This window comes from Siphateles boraxobius, unplaced genomic scaffold, assembly GCF_051911475.1.
Source record: "Siphateles boraxobius isolate OS27281-9 unplaced genomic scaffold, OSU_SipBor_1 14, whole genome shotgun sequence".
In the NCBI taxonomy this organism is placed as follows: domain Eukaryota; kingdom Metazoa; phylum Chordata; class Actinopteri; order Cypriniformes; family Leuciscidae; genus Siphateles; species Siphateles boraxobius.
The window spans coordinates 512501-539240 of NW_027508744.1; the positions used below are offsets into that span (position 1 = coordinate 512501).

Here is a 26740-nt window from a genome sequence, read left to right on the forward strand (position 1 = left end):
CACTGGACAAAACATCTGTTATCTGTGCATTTATCTTTTGTCAAATCAGCTTAGTTAACGTGATTCAGATAGCAGGATATTTTACCTTTCTATTTATTAAACCAATATCCTTTGTTGTATTAACTCAAAATTCTAAGGCAACTTACTTTTTTAAGTTAAACCAACAATACTTGTTTTTTTTTTACAGTGTACTGACATTCGTCTCAGCACAAACCCTAACAGAGAGAGATTAAGAGATTCAGAGCTCTTGATGTTTCTCTTTGAACAGATAAACAGGGATGTTTAATATGACACAGTTCATTACCAAGAATAATGAAGATTTCTAATGAAAATTCAGCTTTGATCACAGGAATAAATTACATTTTACTATATATTTACATAAACAGTTGTTTTAATTTGTAATAATATCTCACTGTTTTTACTGTATTATTCATAAAATAAATGCAGCCTTGATGAGAAGAAGAGACTCTTTCAGAAACATTAAAAATTCTTAAAGTGCTCCTGTGGTGAAAATCAAGTTATTAATGTGGTTTATATCTCTGAGCTGAGTGAGTGGAGGCGGGGCTTATTTGCATATTCATAGATCCACGTATACTAAATGAGGCAAGAGTTACATTCAAGCTATTTTAACGCATAAAGATTTTTTTTCAACGAGAAAATGTTTAATTATGTAATTCTGGTGATCAAAGATGAATTTTAAGGGATAAAATTATTGACTACAGTCAGGGGGACTTTAATTATTCCAAACTTTACTGATCGTGTATCTTCTTTTTTTCAGTCTGTTATTTTTCATGAGCAAATGTTTAATGTCTTCTCGGAGCGCTTTATGAGTTCATAAAGGCATGATTGAGTTCTGACTGTAAACGGCAGGTGTGGCGTCGATGATCCTCTCCTTCCTGGTGGGCTTGTTTTATAACACGATTCTGGCCTGGGTTCTGTGGTATTTCTTCCACTCGTTCCAGGAGCCGCTGCCCTGGAGTCAATGTCCCATCAAAGACAACAACACGGGTACAGAGACACAAGAGTCCTCATTAAACACCCATCACTGTAATTAAGTGAGCACTAAATGAAGCAGAATGATGCTCAGGAAGTAATAAAAACAAGATTAAATAAAATAGGAGTAATATAGAATATAGTAGTAAAATAAATACATGCCTGTCAAGAAAATAATATTTCACACCACATTTATAAACAAAAAGTAATGTTAAAAAAATAGATAAAAAAGGTAATATATATATATATATATATATATATATATATATAAATAAATGTAATAAATGCATAAAAACGGCATAATACATAAAAATATAAATATACATTAAAAATAAACAAATATATAAGTATGCATTTAAAAAAATAAATCAATAAAAAGTAAATAATGCATTAAAATAAACCATAATGAATAAAAAATAAATACATTGAAAATAAACAAAATATAAACAAAAAGTAAATAAATATTTATTAAAATAAATTAATAAAAAAACAGAAATATAAATACATTAAAAATAAACGATAAATATAAATGAAATGAAAGCATAAATACATTGAAAATAAATAAGTAAATCAAAATATAAATACATTGTAAAATCAAAATAAATATAAATACATTGTAAAATAAATACATTGAAAATACATCAAATAAATATACATTAAAAATAAATAAAATGATAAGTACATTGAAAAAACATCAAATAAATAAAACAAAGTAATTATACATTAAAATAAATAAACAGAAATTTAAATAAATACATTAAATATAAACATTAATAAATACAAATAAAATAAGTTATAAATATATTGAAAATATAATTAATAAATACAAATAAAATAAGTTATTAAATATTGAAAATACATCAAATAAGTATAAATAAAAAAGTAATAAATGTAAATTTATTTATTCTATTTTTAATGTATATTAATTTACTTTTATTTATCATTAGATGTATTTTCAATGCATTTATCATTTTATTTTTTCTATTTTAATGTACAAATAAAAATAAATAAGCAAAATTATAAATGAATACAAATCGATATAAATTTAAATGAATATGAGTGAATAGTGTAACATGATATGTGTGTGTCTGACAGGTTATGTGGAGGAGTGTGTGATCAGCACGCCGGTGAACTACTTCTGGTACCGGCAGACGCTGAACATCTCCCCGGGCCTGGAGCACAGCGGCTCTCTTCAGTGGTGGCTGGTGCTGTGCCTCGCCTCGGCCTGGAGCATCGTCTACATCTGCTTCATCCGGGGCATCGAGACCATCGGGAAGGTGCCCGAGCGTTAGCATATACCGCATCACAAGATACCTTTACATTAGCCTATACCCTTCTAACTTCACAAACTGAAATTGCGATTTGAAAACACGCCCACACCATTAGCCGTGTTTCCATTACAGATTGCGATAAAAAACTATTGCAAAATGACGGCATTTACATTAACCGATGTTATGCAACTAAAAATGCAATTGTTTTTTTCTCGCGATAAGCCATTCCAAAAATCATGGCAGTGGATGTTTGTAGGTTTGTGTATATCTCAGTCATTGCACTAGACATTATTATTAAAGGGGTGGTTGATTGTGATTTAACTTTTTTCATTTTAAATAGTGTGTAATGTTGCTGTTGGTGCATGAACAGTATCTGCAAAGTTGCTGCGCTGAAGGTCCAACGTATCGTCTTTTAAAAATCAGGAAGTTTAATGCCTACAAAAACGACTCGAATGGGACTACAACGAGATATTTCCCGGGTTTTATACGTAACTAACCCATAATCAACCCTCCCTCCGTAATATGCAAAAAAGGGGGCGTGGCCATATTTCTGCTGCTTTGTGGAAGAGGAAGAGTTATAGTGGAGAGCAGTAGCCATGCCGTCAAGTGTGTTATTTTAACCCAGCTGTCAGGTCTTCTGTGTTCGGGCTTCCATACGGACGCTGCAGTTCGTCAACAATGGCTACAATTTATGTTTGATTATGTTCCTGAAAATTACAATCGTAATTTAGCTCTCTGTGCTGCGCATTTTACGGAAGACAGCTTCCAGAATCTCCACGAATTCAATGCCGGATTCAACAACAAACTGTTAAAGCATGAAGCAGTTCCAACTTTAAAACCAGAGGCAGCAGTTGTTGGGCCACAACCTGTAAGTAAGACTTAATCATTTTAAATGTATTTGCATGTATAATTTCAGACGTAATGTTTTAGTTTTTATCAAGGACGTAAACAAATGCCAGCGCTGGCTTTAGTAGCCACTTAGTTATGCTATTTCGTGTAATGCAAACGCGAACAAACATTTTGGACCTGAATTTGTTATTATGTACTAATTTTGTAAATGTATTTTCCATGTATACTTTATGACGTAATTTTCAATTTGATCAAGAACGTAAACCAATGCCAACGCTGTTTGTTTAGCCAGTTAGTTCGATGCTATTTTGTGTGTATAAGACAAACGTGTACACCTAAAGAAAACGATACACTGAGTAAACTAAGTTTTGTGAATAGATAAACGTTTTTTCCCCTTCATCGACCAGGAAGCTATAAATATCCCCTGAGCACACAATACGCCAGCTTTTTGTTACTTCAGCAAGCTCTGTGTGTGTCTGAAATCTAGCGATTGTGTTTGTCTGTTTAGACAGGAGTTTCTCACTATATATATATATATATAAAAAAAAACAATATGAGTGTCAAAGTGACGAGCGAGCAATATAGAAAGTGTGTTTCCCCCTGTACACGATACATCACGGGTGGGGATACACATCAGCTGTGTGTTGCTTGTTTGGGATTGCAGCATGCCCAGTCGGCTCTCGAGGGGGTCGATTGTGAGCATAGCGAGCGTTTTCCCTTGAGAACTCTGCGCTCGCGGCGATCGCTCTTCGAGGAGAGTGGTTTGCTGCGAGCTCCCCGAGGCTCGGGTCCCGCTTCTGTTGAGGCAGAGCGACGGCGCTTGTCTTGGGGCTCGCAGATGGATCTCACTGGCGACGTTGAGACGGGCTCCGCCCTATCTCAGCTATCTCCAGCGAGATCTAGTGCCTCTCACCCGGCTCTGGAAGCACGCGCTGCGGCGGTTACTTCTGCCCGGGTCTAGGCACATGATGTCGAACTTAGATTATCCAGTTCTGAGGAGCTCGATGTCGAAAGTTTTGCATCAGAAGAAACTGACTCGTCACTCCAGCATTCTGCTGAAGAGGGGCTGATAGATGTGTTATCTCGGGCTGTTGAAAAGCTCAGCATCGAGTGGCCAACTGATAGGCAGTAGTCTAGAAATAAAAGCAAATTAGATGATAGACTTCTGTCTGCACGTCCTCAGCCTTCTCGCCGGTGCTTACCATTCTTCCCAGATCTTCACTCTGAGTTTTCAAAGACCTGGGTTAGACCTGTTTCAAATAGAATTTATGCTAACCAGTCTAATGCTTATGGAAACATTTTTGGTGCAAAAGCTTCAGGGTACGTGACCATGCCGAAGACAGAGGAGACGCTCGCTAGCTATCTCTCTGCTATCTCCTGCTTCGTCATCTTCACTTAAAGCACCGGCTCTGCCCTCTAAGCCACTAAAAAATACTTCTGTGTTAGTGGGGAAGGCTTACTCGGCGGCGGGTCAGGCGGCTGCATGTCTACACACTATGGCCATTATGCAGGCTTATCAGGCTGACCTGCTTAAAGATGCTTGTGAGGGGGGTGAAATTTCTGTGGATATGATTAATGAGCTCAGGCAGACTGCTGATCTCACTCTCCGGGCCACCAAGGAGACCGCTAAATCTATCGGCCGGTCTATGGCAGCCATGGTGGCCACAGAGAGACACTTGTGGTTGAGTCAGACCTCTATGAAGGAGAAAGATAAGACTCTCCTTTTAAATGCTCCAGTTTCGCCTGCGGGCCTCTTCGGTGACGCTCTTCACTCTGTCACGGAGAGGTTCCAGGAAGAGAAGAAACAGGCGGCTGCTTTTCAGAAATGTATGCCCCTTAAAGTGCTTGTCGCTGGGGCTGCTGAGCGAGGGCAGTCCCAGCCGCCGAGTACTTCAAAAAGAGCGCAGCAGAAATGGAGTGTCGCGTCTCGTGCCCCCCCGCAGAGAAACTGGAGGGACGAGGCGGGGCGCTCTCCGGCGCGACCTACTCGGGGTAGGGCTGATCTGAGGACAGTCGTTATCGCAAAGAAGGCCGCGTCGAAAAAATCCTGACGTGATGAATGTCAGGACTCTGAGGGTGGTCCCCATCGTGGAAGACTTGAGTTCACTGCACAAAAACACGGTGCCCTGTCTTTCCCGATGCCCTCAGGGGTCAGCTCTATTAACCCTGCCTATACAGTGCGTAGAGAGACTCGGCGAGCGATTTCCCGAGGGACGCTTGCCCCCTCCGAGGAGGGTTGTGGAGTGCCCAGAAGCTTACCAATATCGGGTTCTGCCGTTCGGCCTAGCACTGTCACCCCGCACGTTCACGAAGTGTATGGATGCGGCTATAGCCCCGCTGAGGCTGCAGGGCATCCGTATTCTGAACTATATAGACGATTGGTTAATTCTAGCTCAATCAGAACAACAGGCGGTTCGGCATCGAGATGTCGTTCTTGCTCACATCAAGAGATTGGGGTTGAGGCGCAACGCCAAGAAGAGTGTTCTTTCTCCATTACAGAGAACCACTTTTCTCGGTGCAGTGTGGGATTCGACGACGATGCAGGCACAGTTGTCACCTGCTCGTGTTGCTTCGATTCTCGCCGCAGTAGATCAGGTCAAGCTAGGCCAGTCATCCACTGAAAAACAGTTCCAGAGACTGTTAGGTCTCATGGCAGCTGCGTTAAACGTGATACCTTTTGGCCTCCTGCACATGAGACTGTTACAGTGGTGGCTCAGAACCAGGGGATTCTCCCCGAGGGGAAATCCGCTTTGCATGATCATGAGTTCGCGACGGTGTCATCGCGCCCTGGTTATGTGGAAAGATCCTCGGTTTCTGTCCCAAGGCCCTGTGTTGGGAGCTCCTTTTCGTCCCGTTATGCTAACGACATATGCCTCTCTCACGGGGTGGGGGGCGATCATGAGTGGTCGCCCAGCTCAGGGTCTGTGGGAGGACCATCACCGTCTATGGCACATAAATTGTCTAGAGATGTTGGCAGTGTTTCAGGCACCGAAACATTTCCTCCCAGACCTAAGGGGCCACCATGTTCTTGTCCGGTCAGACAACACTTCGGTGGTCTCTTATATCAACCATCAGGGGGGTCTGCGTTCTCGCCCACTTTACAAACTGTCACGTCAGATCCTTCTATGGTCCCAGGGGAAAATTCTTTCTCTGAGAGCTATTTATCTCCCGGGGTATTTAAATCAGGGGGCAGACATCCTGTTGAGGCAGGGGCCGAGGCCCGGGGAATGGAGTCTTCACCCAGAGGTGGTGGAGCTCCTATGGGAGCATTTCGGTCGTGCCGAGGTAGACTTATTTGCTTCCCGAGAGACATCATACTGTCCACTGTGGTTCTCTCTCAGCCTGCCAGCCCCACTTGGGTTGGACGCGATGGTACATCTGTGGCCGAGGTCACGTTTGTACGCTTTTGCCCCGATCGCTCTGCTCCCGGGAGTTCTGGAGAGGGTTCGCCGGGACGGGCTCAGCCTTCTGTTAATAGCCCCGTTCTGGCCAGCCCGAGTATGGTCTGCGGACCTAGTGTCTCTCCTCGACGGCTCTCCCCTGGAGATACCGATCAGGAGAGATCTACTCTCTCAGGCGAGTGGGTCGATCCTTGACCCCCGCCCAGAACTATGGAGGCTGTGGGCTTGGCCTCTGAGGGGGCCCAGCTCATAGATTCTGGTCTCTCGACTAAGGTCGTTGAGACCATCCTCCAATCCAGAGCTCCCGCCACGAGGAAGTTATATGCCGCGAGGTGGAAACTTTTCACCTCTTGGTGTGGAGAGCGCCAGCAGGACCCAGTTAACTGCCCGGTTGGTACAGTGCTGGATTTCCTGCAGGACCGTCTCTCCACAGGGTTATCCCACTCCACACTGAAGGTGTACGTGGCGGCCTTAGCTGCTTACCACACCCCTTCGAGCGGAGGTTCTCTCGGGAGACACCCACTTATATCTCGCTTCCTTCGTGGCGCCTTGAGGCTGAGGCCTGCAGTTCGCACGAGGGTACCAGCTTGGGATCTGGCCATCGTCTTAGAAGGTCTCTCCCTAGCTCCTTTCGAGCCCATAGAGGAAGTTTCGGAAAAGTTTCTTACGCTAAAGACTATCCTTCTTCTCGCTATCTCATCTCTAAAAAGAATTGGAGATATTCAAGCACTTTCGGTGGCTCCCTCGTGCCTGGAATTTGTCCGAGACCAGGTTATGTTCCTAAGGTGCCAACTACTATTGTTAGACCTATAGTTCTGCAGGCTTTCTGTCCTCCTCTTCTGACGTCAGACCAGTAGAGACTTAATTTGCTGTGCCCCGTTAGGGCTTTAGATGCTTATGTTCACAGAGCTGCCCTGTGGAGGAGATCGGAAACTGTTTGTCTGTTTTGGGTCACCTAAGAAAGGGTGTCCGGCATCTAAGCAAAGGATGAGCAAGTGGGTGGTCGAGTTCATTATATCGTTTTTTTAAGCGGTTTAATCATAGCCAGCTTAAAAGTTTTTGGTACGTATCCTAATGACAAAGATGAATTAATGATATTAAGAAGAGGATCTATGACCTCTGGAACCATCTCTTTCAATAGTTTAGTTGGTAGAGGGTCTAACATACATGTTGTCGATTTAGATGATTTAACGATGTCTGTCTCTCTTGTCGCAATGAATGAATCAAATTTTTCGTCAGGGAGACTACACTGCACTGACTTTCCTTGCCATTAATGCTGTGATAACACGCCTACGACTCTTTCCATTAATAATAATGTCTAGTGTGGTGACTGAGATATACACAAACCTACAAACATCCACTGCCATGATTTCTGGAATGACTCTGAAAATTCCATTTTAGTCGCGTAACATCGGTTTACCCTCTGAGGTCTAAGGGTTTTTTGGGGTCCTTGAGGTGTTCTGACATGCTCTGACATTTGTGCTTTTTTCAGTTATTTATAAACATGTTAATGGCAAAGGTGTAAATTCACTCTATATAGCACAAACGGGGCTACCGTAATATGTGAGCAACATGTATGTACATGTTTGTATTTTTTAGAGAATAATGTTTATGCGTGGTTATTGAAAAAACTAAAACTTAAAGTGTCTGAAATAAGGCCACAAAACACATACTAAATATGTGTCCATAAGACTTTTGACTAATGGGTGTTGTTGCCTAGAATTTTTGCTTCAAAATGATCTGAAAATGATCCTGCCTAATCATTTACACAAAACAATACATTGATTTAAATTTGATAAGACACCTTTTGTTTGGAAAGGCAATATGCGTGGAGGCGTGTTCACACCTGAGAAGACAAAGGCCGGATAATGTGCCATATGTGACCCGTCACAGAAACCAGGGACACAAGTCGGCAGCACAACTTTCGAGCAAAATGAGAAAGAAGAGTTTTTTTTCAAAATTGGTGATTTTCAATTTTTTGGAGAATCTGTTAATTGAAATCACGAAGAAGCCTCTCCATGTTTGAGATAGCAGTATTGGTATATTTAAAAGCTTACATTTTGAGGTTGAAATCGGCTTGTTTTCGAAGATTCTAGCATGCAGTAGGGGCGTGGCGTGTCATTGTCTGTGTGTACTTCCATACTGAATAACCCGGCGCTTTTGCCCCCGCCCTCCAAGTCAACCACATGGCTACTTATTATGCTGTGCTCTGGCCAGCTCTCTCTGATATCAAAATTCAATGAAGATGGATGCCGCAAAGATTGTCGCAGACGAGATGAACCGTCTGGCAGTTACACCGAAAATGTTTTCGCCGCACTTCGTGGGCTCGGGAAACTGAACCGGAGGTATGGGCGCAGCGCGCTCGCCCTCAGTGCTTCAATACGGCGTGTTTCTGAAATGTAAGTTAAGCTTCATTTGCTCTTTAGTCGTTATTTAAGATGCTGAACCTGCTGATGATATAATGTGCTTGCGGACATTTCATTTGTGTGTGTATACGCACATAAGAAAGTGGTGTAAAGAGATTTGCAACAGTAATTTGAGGAGGTGAAATGTGATTATTTGGAAAATTGCAGAAATGACTGCTTAAAGAAAAATGCCAGCAGGCATTTGCCTCCTACATAAACTTTAATATTGTTGACATTTTGGGCACACGAGCGTTGCGTACTATTTGCGCTATATGTAGGCCTATGGCTTATTGGTCTTTGTTTGTTGTTGTTGGTTTTGCGTTATATGTATATGGCATATTGGTCTTTGTGTGTTGTTGCTGGTTTTGCGTTATACTGTATGTATATGGCATATTGGCCTTTGTGTGTTGTTGCTGGTTTTGCGTTATATGCAGGCTATATGGCATATTGGTATTTGTGTGTTGTTGCTGGTTTTGCGTTATATGTATATGGCATATTGGTCTTTATGTGTTGTTGCTGGTTTCGCGTTATATGCAGGCTATATGGCATTATTGGTCTTTGTGTGTTGTTGCTGGTACGTTGCAAATAGAGGGGCAGCACAATTGTTTTTCGCCTAGTGTGGCAGAAGTGCACTCATTCAAAGTGTAAAAAAAGCTGTAAAGCACATGGAGGAGCTTTACAGGGGGTATGGCTTATCTAAATGAGATGTAAATGAGCCCTATTGTCACCCCCAGCAGCAGAGACAGGTGAGAACTGCACAATCTTTTAGAGCTCGTTTTCTCCTCTTTGAGCTTTTTTAAGTGCCTACTTTAAAATGGCCACAACTTCTCCAAATATTATCAGATTTCCACATGTTACACATCGTTGGAAAGCTTGGATATTACACTCTCAGAATCTATGAATAACTCAAAATGCCCCAGAACCGACTTGTGTCCCTAGTTTCCGTGACTGGTCACATATACATAATGAGCTGCATATTAATTAGCCTTTAACACAGGTGTGTCACAGGGTCCCAAAGAATGCAAGGACAAAAGAAATTATCTATATATACATATTTTACAATTAGAAATTGTAACCAATTACAAATAGGTTACAATTACAACAACAATTACAATTTTAACTATATTTCAAGTGTATTACTTTGTAAAAAGTATACATTTTATCATACATATTAAATAAGGTAAGGATTCATTAGTTTGAATATTGGAAAAAACACTATAATAACATCTTAGTTGATAATTCTATATACCTACTTTATTTTTGACAAAACATACTATAGTATATTTAACTAAGAGCAGAAATTGGTGAACAAAAGTGTACCTATTTAATGTGACAGTAGTCTTTTTTTACAGTCAAAACTTTATAATCTATCCAAAACTAATCACAAAATCTTGTCTAAACATTCATATTTAGTCTGTAACATATTGTGTATGATGTATTAGCATATATTATACATGTGAATTTGCAGTTTGTTGCTTATACAGACATTTTATTTCAACATATTTCAGTCTATTTTTACTCATCTTAGTAGGCTATAGCAATATAGTTTGGATGTGTTCATGTAAACATAACGTTTACTAATGTAGGTGCGAGAGTGAATGAACGGCACAGACACGCGATGTATAACTGTAGTAAACAACAGCGCACGCCTCTGTCGTTCATTCATCATTTAGCCTATACACAGACACGCAATTCATATTTAAACAGTCTTTTTGCGGTTTACAGTCAGACACTATTCAATATCGCGATTAGAACAAAGCACTTAAGATTAAATGACTTACTACATCAGCTGGATCCGTTGCTCCTCGAAATGAAACGACCAGCACTTCTGGTACATTTTCCAGGGTTATTAGATAGTACTATTGCTCACAGCGTATGGATACGCTGTGTACACAGCTCTAGTAAGATACTTACTAAACACGATGTGTTTTATAATCCAGCTGGTGGGCGTTGGCATGTTTGAATGGCTTGCCTTAGATCATTTGCGTTTGAATACCGCGCGCTCTCCGTGGGCGTGGCACATTAACGCGTAATTAGGTATAATGAGCTGCAAAGAAAAAGACTGACATCTCTCTCTTCTCATACAGATTACATAAACTGAGAATATTTGTTTTTTATATAAATTAATTCATTTAAAAGAAGAGAGTTCAAGCCTTATTATGGAAAAACACTTGTGCCTGTATGACAAGTATTCGCGGAATTACAGTTAATTTTCGGACGCGTTTCAGAATGGACTTAACTGACAGAGAGAAGGCAGAACGCGCATCATGTTTGTTTTTCTTTATTTGGCAAAAAGCACAACACTTTGTTTTTATTGTGAGTATCCACAAAAAAAAATAGACACTTATCAGAATCTAATGATGTTCAACACTTAATATGTAAGATCAAAATCAACAGAGTATTTTGAGTTTCTTTTGCACTGATAAGAAAAAAAGCGAGACTGTCGCCGACTTCAGAGGGTTAATGGAAATGCCGCCATTTTGCAATCGTTTTTTATCGACATTTAGAAAATATTGCAACAGTTTTGCGAGAATTTGTAATGGAAATGTGGCTAGTGTGTGTGTGTGTTTGTGCTCAATGGATCATGTTAATGGTTAATGTGCGTTTGTGCAGGCCGTGTACGTGACCGCGACCTTCCCGTACCTTGTGCTCACCATCTTTCTGGTGCGGGCCCTCACACTGCCAGGGGCCACCGACGGGCTCCAGTACCTGTTCACACCAGACGTGAGTCTTTCTCTCACACACACACACGCAAACGCGCACGCACACGCACACACAGAAGGAGTCTCTTGTGCGGGCCCTCACACTGCCAGGGGCCATCGACGGGCTACGGTACCTGTTCACACCAGACGTGAGTCTCACACACACATAGCAGGAGTGTGATCAGTGTGTGTGATCTTGTCTCCTCAGTGGACGCTGTTGACTGATCCTCGGGTGTGGCTGGATGCCGCTACACAGATCTTCTTCTCTCTGTCTCTGGCCTTCGGGGGACTCATCGCATTCTCCAGCTACAACCCCAAGAAGTACGACACACACCGTCTGCAGGGCAGGACAAATATACAGTCTATTACACAATTTCTTGAATCATCACCCTGATTAATATTTTAATGTTATCATTTAAATAAATAAATAAATAAATAAAACATTTAAATAAAAACAAGTAAAAATAAAACACCAAAGCTTCAATTAAATCATAAAAATATAAACTTAAAATGATTGTAAAATACAAAAATTTAAATACATGGAAACCAGCAAACAAACAGGGTCAGAGATCGCAGATTCCACACAACCCAAAGAGCCTCGATATCATCTAAAAATCTCTATGAACGAGAGCATATTAAAACACGGATAAATTACCTCATGAACTTACAGTCTGCAAGTCTCCTCTGCTTTCGTTGTCAATTGCGCTCGTTCCTGTTGCATGTCCTCAAACTGACAACCCGTGTGAGCGTCGAGTCTGAGGAGGCGGGGAAACAACGATCTCCGATATTTTGAATTTGGACTGCAGTACCTATTTCGACCACTAGCTGTCATTCTTACAGAAAGCACCTTTAAAATCACGCATTATGAATATGAAAGGTGAATAATGCATATATATATATATATATATATATATATATATATATATATATAAACAGGTGAAACTTGAAAACTTTGTTCGTTTTCAATTACTGAATCGTGCAACAGTTCATGTATTTCAGTAATTCAAATTAAAAGGTGAAACTAATATATTTAGTATATATAACTATATACATATGCATGATTATACTTCACAGGGGAGGGCCGACATTTCTGTATTTAAAATCCTCTTATTTATTGATTTCATGTCATATTCTAATTTTCTGAGATTTTGAATTTGGGGTTTTCATAAGCTGGAAGCCATAATCATCAAAATTATAACTTTGCACGATATTCAAATTTTTCGAGTTTCACCTGTGTATATACAGTAAGAGGTGCCTGTGTTTGTTTCCAACAGGAATGATTGTGAGCGAGACGCTGTGTTTGTGGGATGTATTAACAGTGCCACGTCTCTCTACGCTTCCATCCCCATATTCGCCATCTTGGGCTTCAAGGCCAGGAGCAACTTCAACGCCTGCATCGACGGGTGATGAACACACACTGCGTTTACAGACCCGTGTTCACACGACTTCGAGGTCTGATTGACAAGGTGTGTGTGTTGTGTTCGCAGGAACATCCTGGATCTGACCAACGCCTTCGACATCGGGGAGAAGAACATCACGACGGAGAACTACGATAACTGGCTGATGTTTCTGAACTCAAGCGACCCGGATAAAGTCTCCGGTCTCAACCTGAAGCACTGCCTCCTCAAGAACTTCCTGGATCAGGTACAGCTGGGATTAAAAACTCTCTTCTGCTCAGAAGATCAAAAATACAGTAAAAACAGTCAAATATTATGCAAATGTAAAAGAGCTGTTTTCTATGTGAATATATAGTAAAGTGTAATTTATTCCTGTGATCAAAGCTGAATTTTCAGCATCATTACTCCAGTCTTCAGTGTCACATGATCCTTCAGAAATCACTATAATATGATGATTTGATGCTTAAGAAACATTTATGACTATTATTATACTGTAAAAAAACAAACAAACTGGCAACTGGCATAAATTTACCGTAAAAAAAATTGGTAAGTTTTATAGACTTAATTTACATTTACAGTAAAAAAATGTATTTTACTATCTGATATAATGTTAATTTACCGATCTATTGAAGTACTAATATCTGTTTTGTACTATTGTAATACACTGACAACCACCAATCCCAGCGGAGATGTGAGTCACATGATGAAACAAAGCTCATCACAAACAGCTTTTCCATAAACTGAGAAAGTTCATATTAATATATAAAAGATAAAGTGTCATTCACACAAACACTAAACACCATTATGGTAACACACATGAAATTAAAAAAATGCAATAAACATTAATTTAACAACATTAAATTTAAAGGAGAAGTTCGGTATTTTACACTTAAAGCCCTGTTTTAAGATCGTTTCTAATGAAATCGAACAGTTAAGATTGAAATTTGGACAAATGCTGCTGTCCCGAGAATTTTAGGTTTCTGTGGTAGTATCCCCCCCCCCCCCCCCCCCCCCACCTCGACAATGGTTTCATAGGGGCACTGGAAGAATCATTCATAAAACGCATTAAACTTTAGTTTACAAAGATGTGAAACTCACCGAGTGATCTGGGGTGTTCACTGATATGTTCACGCAAAAATCGAAACCGAGGAGACTTGGGAATGTCTGTTATTTTTTGAGTTTACTTTCACTGCATCTGTAAATTGAGTGTTCAAAGCAGGCTGCCCGTCGGTTTTGGAACCCAGGGCCATGATCTAGAGGGACGACCTGGGGCTGAAACTTAAAGTATTCCTATAATACTGTTTAAGCCTCCCCCTAGCATTTGAAATGTATTTTTTATTGTTTGTTTTGATATTTCTTCAATGAAAAAAAAACAAAAAAAACATAAACCCTAAACTAGTAACTGTTGAACGCCAGTGTGTATGTAGTGACTGAGACTCTCTCTCTGTTACCCAGAGTGCTTCAGGAACGGGCCTGGCGTTCATCGTGTTCACGGAGGCAGTGATCGAGATGCCGGGTTCGCAGGTGTGGGCCGTGCTCTTCTTTGTCATGCTCTTCAGCCTCGGCCTGTCCTCCATGTTCGGGAACCTGGAGGGGGTCCTGACGCCACTGCTCGACCTGCACGTGGTGCCCAAGTGGATGCCCAAAGAGATCTTCACAGGTACCACACCTGAGACACGGCCTGTATGCTAATGACCCTGGCCATATGCTAAAGGGATATTTCACCATAATATGAAAATTAGCCCATGTTTTACTCTCCCTCAAGTCATCCTAGGTGTATATGACATTCTTCCTTCAGATGAATAAATTCAGAGTTATATAAAAAATGTCCTGGCTTTTCCAAGATTTATAAAGGCAGTAATTGAAGTCTATAAAAGTGTATCTGTCCATCATAAAAGTGCATCTATCCATCATAAAAGTGCATCTATCCATCATTAAAGTGCATCTATCCATCATTAAAGTGCATCTATCCATCATTAAAGTGCATCTGTCCATCATAAAAGTGCATCTGTCCATCATAAAAAAGTGCATCTATCCATCATTAAAGTGCATCTATCATCATTAAAGTGCATCTATCCATCATTAAAGTGCATCTATCCATCATTAAAGTGCATCTATCCATCATTAAAGTGCATCTATCCATCATAAAAGTGCATCTATCCATCATAAAAAAGTGCATCTATCATCATTAAAGTGCATCTGTCCATCATTAAAGTGCATCTATCCATCATAAAAGTGCATCTATCCATCATAAAAGTGCATCTATCCATCATAAAAGTGCATCTATCCATCATAAAAAAGTGAATCTATCATCATTAAAGTGCATCTATCCATCATAAAAGTGCATCTGTCCATCATAAAAGTGCATCTATCCATCATAAAAGTGCATCTATCCATCATAAAAGTGCATCTATCCATCATAAAAGTGCATCTATCCATCATAAAAAAGTGAATCTATCATCATTAAAGTGCATCTATCCATCATAAAAGTGCATCTATCCATCATAAAAAAGTGAATCTATCATCATTAAAGTGCATCTATCCATCATTAAAGTGCATCTATCCATCATTAAAGTGCATCTATCCATCATTAAAGTGCATCTATCCATCATTAAAGTGCTGGCCGTCTGCCGGAAACTAGTTGTTTTGGTTGATAAAGTTTAAATATGTTTTAGATATTTTATTTTATATTTTAGATCAGGGATGGGGTACGTCGGTCCTGGAGGGCCGCTGTCCTGCACAGTTTAGTTCCAACCCTAATCAAACACACCTGAACAAGCTAATTAATGTCTTTGGGATCACTAAGGCTACAGGCAGGTGAGTTTTTACCAGAGTTTGAGCTAAACTCTGCAGGACAGCGGCCCTCCAGGACCGACGTTCCCCATCCCTGTTTTAGAAATTAGATATATGTAGCACTATAATGATTGATAGATGCACTTTAATGATTGATAGATGCACTTTAATGATGGATAGATGCACTTTAATGATGGATAGATGCACTTTAATGATGGATAGATGCACTTTAATGATGGATAGATGCACTTTTATGATGGATAGATGCACTTTAATGATGGACAGATGCACTTTTATGATGGATAGATGCACTTTAATGATGGACAGATGCACTTTTATGATGGATAGATGCACTTTTATGATGGACAGATGCACTTTTATGATGGATAGATGCACTTTTATGATGGATAGATGCACTTTAATGATGGATAGATGCACTTTAATTATGGATAGATGCACTTTAATGATGGACAGATGCACTTTTATGATGGACAGATGCACTTTATGATGGACAGATGCACTTTTATGATGGATAGATGCACTTTTATGATGGACAGATGCACTTTTATGATGGATAGATTCACTTTAATGATGGACAGATGCACTTTAATGATGAACAGATGCACTTTAATGATGGATAGATGCACTTTTATGAAGGACATATGCACTTTTATGATGGATAGATGCACTTTAATGATGGACAGATGCACTTTTATTATGAATAGATGCACTTTTATGATGGATAGATGCACTTTAATGATGGATAGATGCACTTTTATGATGGATAAATGCACTTTAATGATGGATAGATGCACTTTTATGATGGATAGATGCACTTTAATGATGGATAGATGCACTTTTATGATGGATAGATGCACTTTAATGATGGATAGATGCACTTTAATGATGGATAGATGCACTTTAATGATGGATAGATGCACTTTAATGATGGATAGATGCACTTTTATGATGGATAGATGCACTTTAATGATGGACAGATGCACTTTTATGATGGATAGATGCACTTTTATGATGGATAGATGCACTTTAATGATGGATAGATGCACTTTAATTATGGATAGATGCACTTTAATGATGGACAGATGCACTTTTATGATGGACAGATGCACTTTTATGATGGACAGATGCACTTTTATGATGGATAGATGCACTTTAATGGTGGACATATGCACTTTTATGATGGATAGATGCACTTTAATGATGAATAGATGCACTTTTATGATGGATAGATGCACTTTTATGATGGACAGATGCACTTTTATGATGGATAGATTCACTTTAATGATGGACAGATGCACTTTAATGATGAACAGATGCACTTTAATGATGGATAGATGCACTTTTATGAAGGACATATGCACTTTTATGATGGATAGATGCAATTTAATGATGGACAGATGCACTTTTATTATGAATAGATGCACTTTTATGATGGATAGATGCACTTTAATGATGGATAGATGCACTTTTATGATGGATAAATGCACTTTAATGATGGATAGATGCACTTTTATGATGGATAGATGCACTTTAATGATGGATAGATGCACTTTTATGATGGATAGATGCACTTTTATGATGGATAGATGCACTTTAATGATGGATAGATGCACTTTTATGATGGATAGATGCACTTTAATGATGGATAGATGCACTTTTATGATGAATAGATGCACTTTAATGATGGATGGATGCACTTTTATGATGGATAGATGCACTTTAATGATGGATAGATGCACTTTTATGATGGACAGATGCACTTTAATGATGGATAGATGCACTTTAATGATGGATAGATGCACTTTTATGATGGATAGATGCACTTTAATGATGGATAGATGCACTTTTATGATGGATAGATGCACTTTAATGATGGATAGATGCACTTTAATGATGGATAGATGCACTTTTATGATGGACAGATGCACTTTAATGATGGATAGATGCACTTTTATGATGGATAGATGCACTTTTATGATGGACAGATGCACTTTTATGATGAATAGATGCACTTTAATGAGGGATAGATGCACTTTTATGATAGATAGATGCACTTTAATGATGGACAGATGCACTTTTATGATGGATAGATGCACTTTAATGATAGATAGATGCACTTTAATGATGAATAGATGCACTTTAATGATGGAAAATTACACTTTAATGATGGATAGATGCACTTTTATGATGAATAGATGCACTTTTATGATGGATAGATGCACTTTTATGATGAATAGATGCACTTTTATGATGGATAGATGCACTTTAATGATGGATAGATGCACTTTTATGATGGATAGATACACTTTTATGATGGATAGATGAACTTTTATGGACTTCAAAACAGAAATAGTCATTCACTGCCATTATAAAGCTTGTAAGAGCCAGGCCATTTTTTTGATTTAACTCCAATTGTGTTCGTCTGAAAGAAGAATGTCATATACACCTAGGATGACTTGAGGGAGGGTAAATCATGGGCTAATTTTAGTTTTTGGGTGATCTATCTCTTTAATGCTATGCTAATGCAGGTCTGATTTGTGCGCTGAGCTTCCTGGTGGCGTTGATCTTCACGCTGGGATCTGGGAACTACTGGCTGGAGATCTTCAACAATTACGTGGGATCCGTCCCGCTCCTCGTCATCGCCTTCTTCGAGCTCATCGGTGTCGTTTGCTTCTACGGGATAAAACGGTAGGAAAATGTATCAGTTCATTTTAAAAGACAGCATTGCCATCAATAAAAATCATTAAAAGAAGGTCGAAGGAAAAGGTTGGTGGTCTTAAAAATAGATGAACTAGTTTTTTTTTTAACAGTTCGTTAAAGCAGGGTTTGCCGAAACTGGGGTTTGTGTGTGGATAAAAACAATTTAAAAATGAAATCAAATTATAAAAAGTAAAATTATAAAAAATGTAATATATATATATATAAACCTTTCTACATATTTAATCATATAAATGTAAAGTTAAAATAAATAATTTTTAAATCAAAACAAAATCAAAATAAAACAGTTTTTAATTTTTTTTAAATATTTTATTTGTTTAGCTTCATGTCATGTAACCATTATACGACATCAGAGAACCATGAAAAATTCTTGAAATGCCAACTTATTAAAACAAATTCTTGAAATATGAACTAATCTGAATATTAGAGCTCGTAGGGTTTCAGCATCAGATGTTTTGTGACGGTTTGAGACTGTGTGTGTTCTAGCTTCAGCGACGACATCGAGTTCATGACGGGACGCAGGCCGAACCTGTACTGGCGCGTGTGCTGGATGGGCATCAGTCCCGTCATGCTGCTGGTGGTGCTGGTGGCCTACGTCGTCGTCCAGGTCCAGGAACACCCCACGTATCCCGCCTGGAACCCGCAATACGTGAGTGACAAACAGAAGCTTTATAATCATGTTCTTCCCGGCTGAGGATCTGCATTATTCTGGTTCCAGATGGGAATTAATGCAACTCAGTGTGTTTATATGAGAGTTGCTGCTCATTTAAACAGGTTACCGGGTCAAAGTTGACTTTGTTAAGCAGGATGGGTCATAAAAACCAAGTTAAAGCACTAAACATTAAATGAATACACAAAATTAAAAATAAATAAATAAATAAACGAAAACTTCCTAAAATGAAATCCTAAATATAAAATAAAGCAAACATAAAACACAGAATATTAAATTAAAATCTTAAAAATGCTAAACAAACTATTTTAAAATACAAAAAATAAACATACCAATATTAAATCATAAACTTAAAATGAACACATTTAAAATAAAAAAATTAAATCGAGAAAATTAAATCATAAAAAAGCAAATTTAATTTTCTTAAAATGCAAAACTCTAAAATACTTACTAAAATGAAATCATAATAAAAAAATAAAACAGCAAAGAAAAAGCTAAATGAATGATCTTAAAATGCTAAATACTTCAATTAATCAAATATAAAATTAAAATGAATAATTGTAAAATAAAAAACAATAAACCAGAAAATGTAATTAAATCATAAAAATGCTAAATTAAAATCATTTTAAAATACAAAACACATACTAAAATTTAATTATAAAATTCAACTTAATAATTGTACCATAAAAATTTAAATAAAGCAAAAATGCTAAATTAAAATTTTCTTAAAATACAAAACGAACATACAAATATTTTACCTTAAAATTAAAATTTTAAATAAAAAACAAATTAAATGGAGAAAATTAAATCATAATACAAGTAAATTTAATGATCTTAAAATGCCAAATACTTACTAAAAGTAAATCATACATGTAAAATTAAAATTAATAATTGTAAAAAAACAAAACTATATTCAAACTTAATTAAATCATAAAAATGCAAATATTAAATGAATTTAAAAAATAAAAACACAACACTAAAATGAATGGCTAACTGTAAACTCCCTGCAGGAGAAGTTCCCGGAGACGGAGGTGAAGCCGTACTCGGACTGGGTGTTTGCGATCTGTGTGTTGCTGAGCTCGGTTCCTGTGGTCTCCATCCCGGTCGTGGCCGTTTACAGACTCATCAGACGACAGACGACGTCACAGATAGGACACAGTTACCCGAACCCCTACAGCAACCCGGCCTTCACCCCCGAGGAGCGCATCCAGTCCTTTAAAGCACTGTAGAAGACCAGCCTGATCTCATGAACACATGGTGTTTATCCTGCAATTTATATGCTAAAATCGGTTTTTACGTGCATATGATACACACTTTATTGTGGGTAATACACATGTACCCCACACCACTAATACCCAAGGGGTTTATAGTGCTTATTATATGCGTATAAATTGCACAATAAACACAACGCGTGCTAAAGAGACGCATCTAATGAGAACGGGTTGAAAAGACAATCCATACAAACTACATCTCAGGATCTAAAGCACGTCTCGTTTCAACATGTGCCTGAGAAAGAAGTTTTAGCTTCTCTCACTTCACTGCATCTGTAAATTATTTAAATTACAAATTTTTGTCCTTAAACTATGGGGGAAAAACACATCAATGACTCTTATTCTGCAAAATGATACAGAGAATATGAAACGCAATATTTCTGAGGTGTAAATATCCTCTTTACAAAACTCAAAATATTTTTTTTTAAATGTGATTTTTTTTAATTTATGTATATACACACACAAATAATAAATGTGATATATACATATATAAATGTATACACACACACACATATATATATACATGTACTTTTATAAATGTTGCTAAATAAATGTTTAAATTTATAAATGTGTATATATACATATATAAAATGTATAAATCTTGCTACATATATATAAATATGTATAATTTTATAAATGCTTGTAATGAACAGAGTGAGCTTGAGTCGACTTCTGATCAATGTTTAACCATTCATAAGTCCCTCTAAGACAAACAACATCATATATTTCAGCAGCTCATCTGGTCACACATTACAGACATCAGTGAGTTTCTACATTTCCATTAACCTTCTCTAAATCACGTTCACAGAGGAGATTCGGTTAGTCAGTAACCAGAATAACCAGTGTTTACAGCTGCATAAAACTGAAGCTCATCATGTGTGGAAGCTCGTTTCCATTTCCATAAAACCATTTAAAAGATCATTGCGCAATTGCGAGTTTACATCACAATTATGAGCCAAAAAAACAACAACTCAGAATTGTCTGATATAAAGTCACAACTAACTTTTTTTTCTTCTTCTCATAATAATGGGACTGAATAATGAACGTCATGCCTGTCAATCAACTCATTCACTGCAGTGAAAATGTCATGTTTTATGAGATTATTATATAAACAGTGCATTTCTTCTGTTGTTTGAGCATGTTAATAAACCTGTTGAGTTTTCACTGATTAAAGAGTAAAATCTGTCAAATATACATTAAACGTGAACGGAGCTGTAATTACTGCAATAGATGAAAATATGATCAAATTAAAGTAAATAATGAACGGGTTCTGTAGGAAAACACGTTCTGTAGATGGTCATTTTAATTCGAATAACCTGAAAATAACTCGCTTGTTTTATTTTCTGTATTGAAATATACATTTTAAAGATGCATGAACATGCAAACATCACACAAACAAGGGGCGGCCGTGGCTTCAGTTTACGAGCGTCTCTTAACTCTCGCTGTGTTTAACGACGAGCCATCAACATTTACACACAGCTCAGGTGCGTTTAGTCCGCTGCGGCACGAGACCTACAACAGCACAGCGTTCACCTCTACGCCCGGATGCTTTTAAAGTCCTGAGGGATTCTGGGAGTCGAGGCCTGACGAACACGAGCCAGTCTGATGCCGTGGAGCAAACGCTGAAGACGCCTCCGTCCTGAAGCACACACACACACACAAACACACACACAGACACACACACACACACACACACACACACACACACGGCAAATCATTGTCAGAACTCTACAAACGCTAACATTACAAAAGAAGACTTTCCCAGCAGTCCAAGTTTCTGGAAAAATGTTCCATTGCATAAAAGCATAAAATAGGTCAAATACACATTAACAAACATAATAAGTCATTTAAGAGTGTAAAGAGACTCTAAAACCTCTAATGTTTTGAATGTGACAGCGACGTCACTGATTGGTGGATTGAGGGTTGTTTGGGTCTTTTGCAGGAATATGGCTATTAAAGGGTAACTAAACCCCTGGTCAGAGCCTGACTCCACCCACTGGCAATATCTGAAAAATGCTGGAAAAGTGGGCGGAGTCCAGCGGAGGGGGGCGTGCACCTGAGACGCATCTGTCTGTATGGAACTTGCCTACCTCACCAACAACCCCTTATGTCACGAACCACCCCAAACATCCAATAGGAAAATTCAACTGCAGTAGCCACCGTTCAACCTGAAGAGGGCAGCACTCAGACGTTTTTACACCATATATTGTAGAATTAAAACGCTTTATACACAAATGTCAAAAAAGTTACTTGAATCAATGAAGAGTACTAATAAAGCCCCATTATTACAGATCATTAACTAAAAAAAGTTGGTTTAGGGTTTAGTTACCCTTTAAACATGATTTTTAAACAAATTAAGTTGAAATCCCACCAGGTTATTATCGTTGCCTTGCAGGTGGTCTCACCCGTGCTTACAACTAAAACTACAACTGTTAAAAATATTTTTGTTTACTGAGATCAAGTTAAAATAAATTATATATGTTTCAGAAGAAAAACAGAAAATTTTTCAATTAAACTAAAATTGAACAAAAAAGGCAATTAACTAAAATACGCACAAGAAGCAATTAAAACAATAAAATTACTAGTTGGAAATAAATACTAAACTAAAACCAAAATGAAAAAATACAATAAAATAAACCTTAATACTGATGTAAAAATTAAAAAAAAGACAAAAAGCCCAAACAATTCACAACATTAATGAAAAGCTATTTCAATATTAATAAAAACTACATATATTAGTCGATATTAATAAAAAATTAAATAACAAATACTATTAATATCTCTCGCTCTCTCATATATATATATATATATACATATTAGTTGCCAAAATGTCTCATTTTTGTTTAGTTTGAGTTGAAGTACTAAATTTAGTTAAATAAAAAATAATAAAAAGTAAATGGATTTTACATTAAACAAATACAATTTAGTCAAATTAAAACTGAACATATAAAAATAGAACCATTTCAAAATATTAATAAATCCTATAATAGTATCTTAACGACACGAAAAAAAAAACACAACTATTAAGGCCTCAGCACCCATAATGCAACAGTCTCCTCATTCCACACTAAACAACAGCCTGAAACAGAATATTTAAGAGTTAGACTTACGTTTGCGCAGTGGAGGAAGCAGACTGCGATAAATCCAGCGATTCTGTGTGAACACGACCTCAAACGCCACACAGAACAACATCTGAACGGCCTCGTACTGGAGTACGCCTCCACCGTCCAGCGAACCCAGAACCAGACCTGAGGGAGGACAACATTACAGCATCATTCACTGAGAAACATTACTTGTAGGAGTAAAGGGCCGTCTACACCAAGAACAATAACTATAAAGATAACCGTAACGATAGCTATATTATTGTCCACACCAAGAATGATAACTATAAATATAACAGTAACGATAGCTATATTTGCGTCCACACCAACGAACGATAGCTATAAAGATAACCATAACGATAGCTATATTTGCGTCCACACCAAGAGCGATAACTATAAAGATAACCATAACGATAGCTATATTTGCGTCCACACCAAGAACGATAACTATAAAGATAACCGTAACGATAGCTATATTTGCGTCCACACCAACGAACGATAACTATAAATATAAAAGTAACGATAGCTATATTTGCGTCCACACCAAGAACGATAACTATAAAGATAACCATAACGATAGCTATATTTGCGTCCACACCAAGAAAGATAACTATAAAGATAACCATAACGATAGCTATATTTGCGTCCACACCAAGAGCGATAACTATAAAGATAACCATAACGATAGCTATATTTGCGTCCACACCAAGAACGATAACTATAAAGATAACCATAACGATAGCTATATTTGCATCCACACCAAGAGCGATAACTATAAAGATAACCATAACGATAGCTATATTATTGTCCACACCAAGAACGATAACTATAAAGATAACCGTAACGATAGCTATATTTGCGTCCACACCAACGAACGATAGCTATAAAGATAACCATAACGATAGCTATATTTGCGTCCACACCAAGAGCGATAACTATAAAGATAACCATAACGATAGCTATATTTGCGTCCACACCAAGAACGATAACTATAAAGATAACCGTAACGATAGCTATATTTGCGTCCACACCAACGAACGATAGCTATAAAGATAACCATAACGATAGCTATATTTGCGTCCACACCAACGAACGATAGCTATAAAGATAACCATAACGATAGCTATATTTGCGTCCACACCAACGAACGATAGCTATAAAGATAACCATAACGATAGCTATATTTGCTTTCACACCAACGAACGATAACTATAAATATAAAAGTAACGATAGCTATATTTGCGTCCACACCAAGAACAATTATTATAAAGATAACATTAACGATAACTATAACTATATTTGCATCCACTACAAGTACGATAACTATAAAGATAACCGTAACGATAGCTATATTTGAGTCCACACCAGGAACGATAATTATAAAGATAACCTTAACGATAGCTATATTTGCGTCCACACCAGGAACGATAACTATAAAGATAACCGTAACGATAGCTATATTTGCGTCCACACCAAGAACGATAACTGTAAAGATAACGTAACGATAGCTATATTTGCATCCACACCAACAAACGATAGCTATAAAGATAACCGTAACGATAGCTATATTTGCGTCCACACCAAGAGCGATAACTATAAAGATAACCATAACGATAACTATATTTGCGTCCACACCAAGAACGATAACTATAAAGATAACCGTAACGATAGCTATATTTGCGTCCACACCAACGAACGATAGCTATAAAGATAACCATAACGATAGCTATATTTGCGTCCAAGAACGATAACTATAAAGATAACCGTAACGATAGCTATATTTGCGTCCACACCAACGAACGATAGCTATAAAGATAACCATAACGATAGCTATATTTGCGTCCACACCAAGAGCGATAACTATAAAGATAACCATAACGATAGCTATATTTGCGTCCACACCAAGAACGATAACTATAAAGATAACCGTAACGATAGCTATATTTGCGTCCACACCAACGAACGATAACTATAAATATAAAAGTAACGATAGCTATATTTGCGTCCACACCAAGAACGATAACTATAAAGATAACCATAACGATAGCTATATTTGCGTCCACACCAAGAGCGATAACTATAAAGATAACCATAACGATAGCTATATTATTGTCCACACCAAGAACGATAACTATAAAGATAACCGTAACGATAGCTATATTTGCGTCCACACCAACGAACGATAGCTATAAAGATAACCATAACGATAGCTATATTTGCGTCCACACCAAGAGCGATAACTATAAAGATAACCATAACGATAGCTATATTTGCGTCCACACCAAGAACGATAACTATAAAGATAACCGTAACGATAGCTATATTTGCGTCCACACCAACGAACGATAGCTATAAAGAAAACCATAACGATAGCTATATTTGCGTCCACACCAACGAACGATAGCTATAAAGATAACCATAACGATAGCTATATTTGCGTCCACACCAACGAACGATAGCTATAAAGATAACCATAACGATAGCTATATTTGCGTCCACACCAACGAACGATAGCTATAAAGATAACCATAACGATAGCTATATTTGCGTCCACACCAACGAACGATAACTATAAATATAAAAGTAACGATAGCTATATTTGCGTCCACACCAAGAACAATTATTATAAAGATAACATTAACGATAACTATAACTATATTTGCATCCACTACAAGTACGATAACTATAAAGATAACCGTAACGATAGCTATATTTGAGTCCACACCAGGAACGATAATTATAAAGATAACCTTAACGATAGCTATATTTGCGTCCACACCAGGAACGATAACTATAAAGATAACCGTAACGATAGCTATATTTGCGTCCACACCAAGAACGATAATTATAAAGATAACCATAACGATAGCTATATTTGCGTCAACACCAAGAACGATAACTATAAAGATAACCGTAACGATAGCTATATTTGCGTCCACACCAAGAGCGATAACTATAAAGATAACCATAACGATAACTATATTTGCGTCCACACCAAGAACGATAACTATAAAGATAACCGTAACGATAGCTATATTTGCGTCCACACCAACGAACGATAGCTATAAAGATAACCATAACGATAGCTATATTTGCGTCCAAGAACGATAACTATAAAGATAACCGTAACGATAGCTATATTTGCGTC

At 37.8% G+C, this 26740-nt stretch overlaps 2 protein-coding genes across 3 annotated transcripts in view; one reads left to right on the forward strand and one right to left on the reverse strand.

The window, feature by feature from the left end:
* slc6a18 (solute carrier family 6 member 18) overlaps nt 1–20605 on the forward strand; it is a 21953-nt gene extending 1348 nt beyond the window's left edge. Inside the window, exons 3-12 of the mRNA XM_077230174.1 lie at nt 871–1008; nt 2089–2270; nt 11533–11643; nt 11830–11942; nt 12896–13024; nt 13109–13265; nt 14474–14678; nt 18361–18520; nt 19037–19199; nt 20231–20605. Of these exons, the coding sequence (XP_077086289.1) occupies nt 871–1008; nt 2089–2270; nt 11533–11643; nt 11830–11942; nt 12896–13024; nt 13109–13265; nt 14474–14678; nt 18361–18520; nt 19037–19199; nt 20231–20449 (1577 nt within the window). The 3' untranslated portion in view covers nt 20450–20605. The remainder of the gene's footprint in view (nt 1–870; nt 1009–2088; nt 2271–11532; nt 11644–11829; nt 11943–12895; nt 13025–13108; nt 13266–14473; nt 14679–18360; nt 18521–19036; nt 19200–20230) is intronic.
* A 1174-nt stretch (nt 20606–21779) lies between these two features.
* Nucleotides 21780–26740, reverse strand: part of tert (telomerase reverse transcriptase) — a 47020-nt gene continuing 42059 nt past the window's right edge. The window contains exons 16-17 of one of the 2 annotated variants that reach the window (XM_077230154.1): nt 23602–23739; nt 21780–22130 (exon numbers count right to left, since the gene is read on the reverse strand). In XM_077230154.1, coding sequence (XP_077086269.1) covers nt 22027–22130; nt 23602–23739 — 242 coding nt within the window. In that variant the 3' untranslated portion in view covers nt 21780–22026. The remainder of the gene's footprint in view (nt 22131–23601; nt 23740–26740) is intronic. The other variant, XM_077230155.1, reaches the window with a different exon arrangement.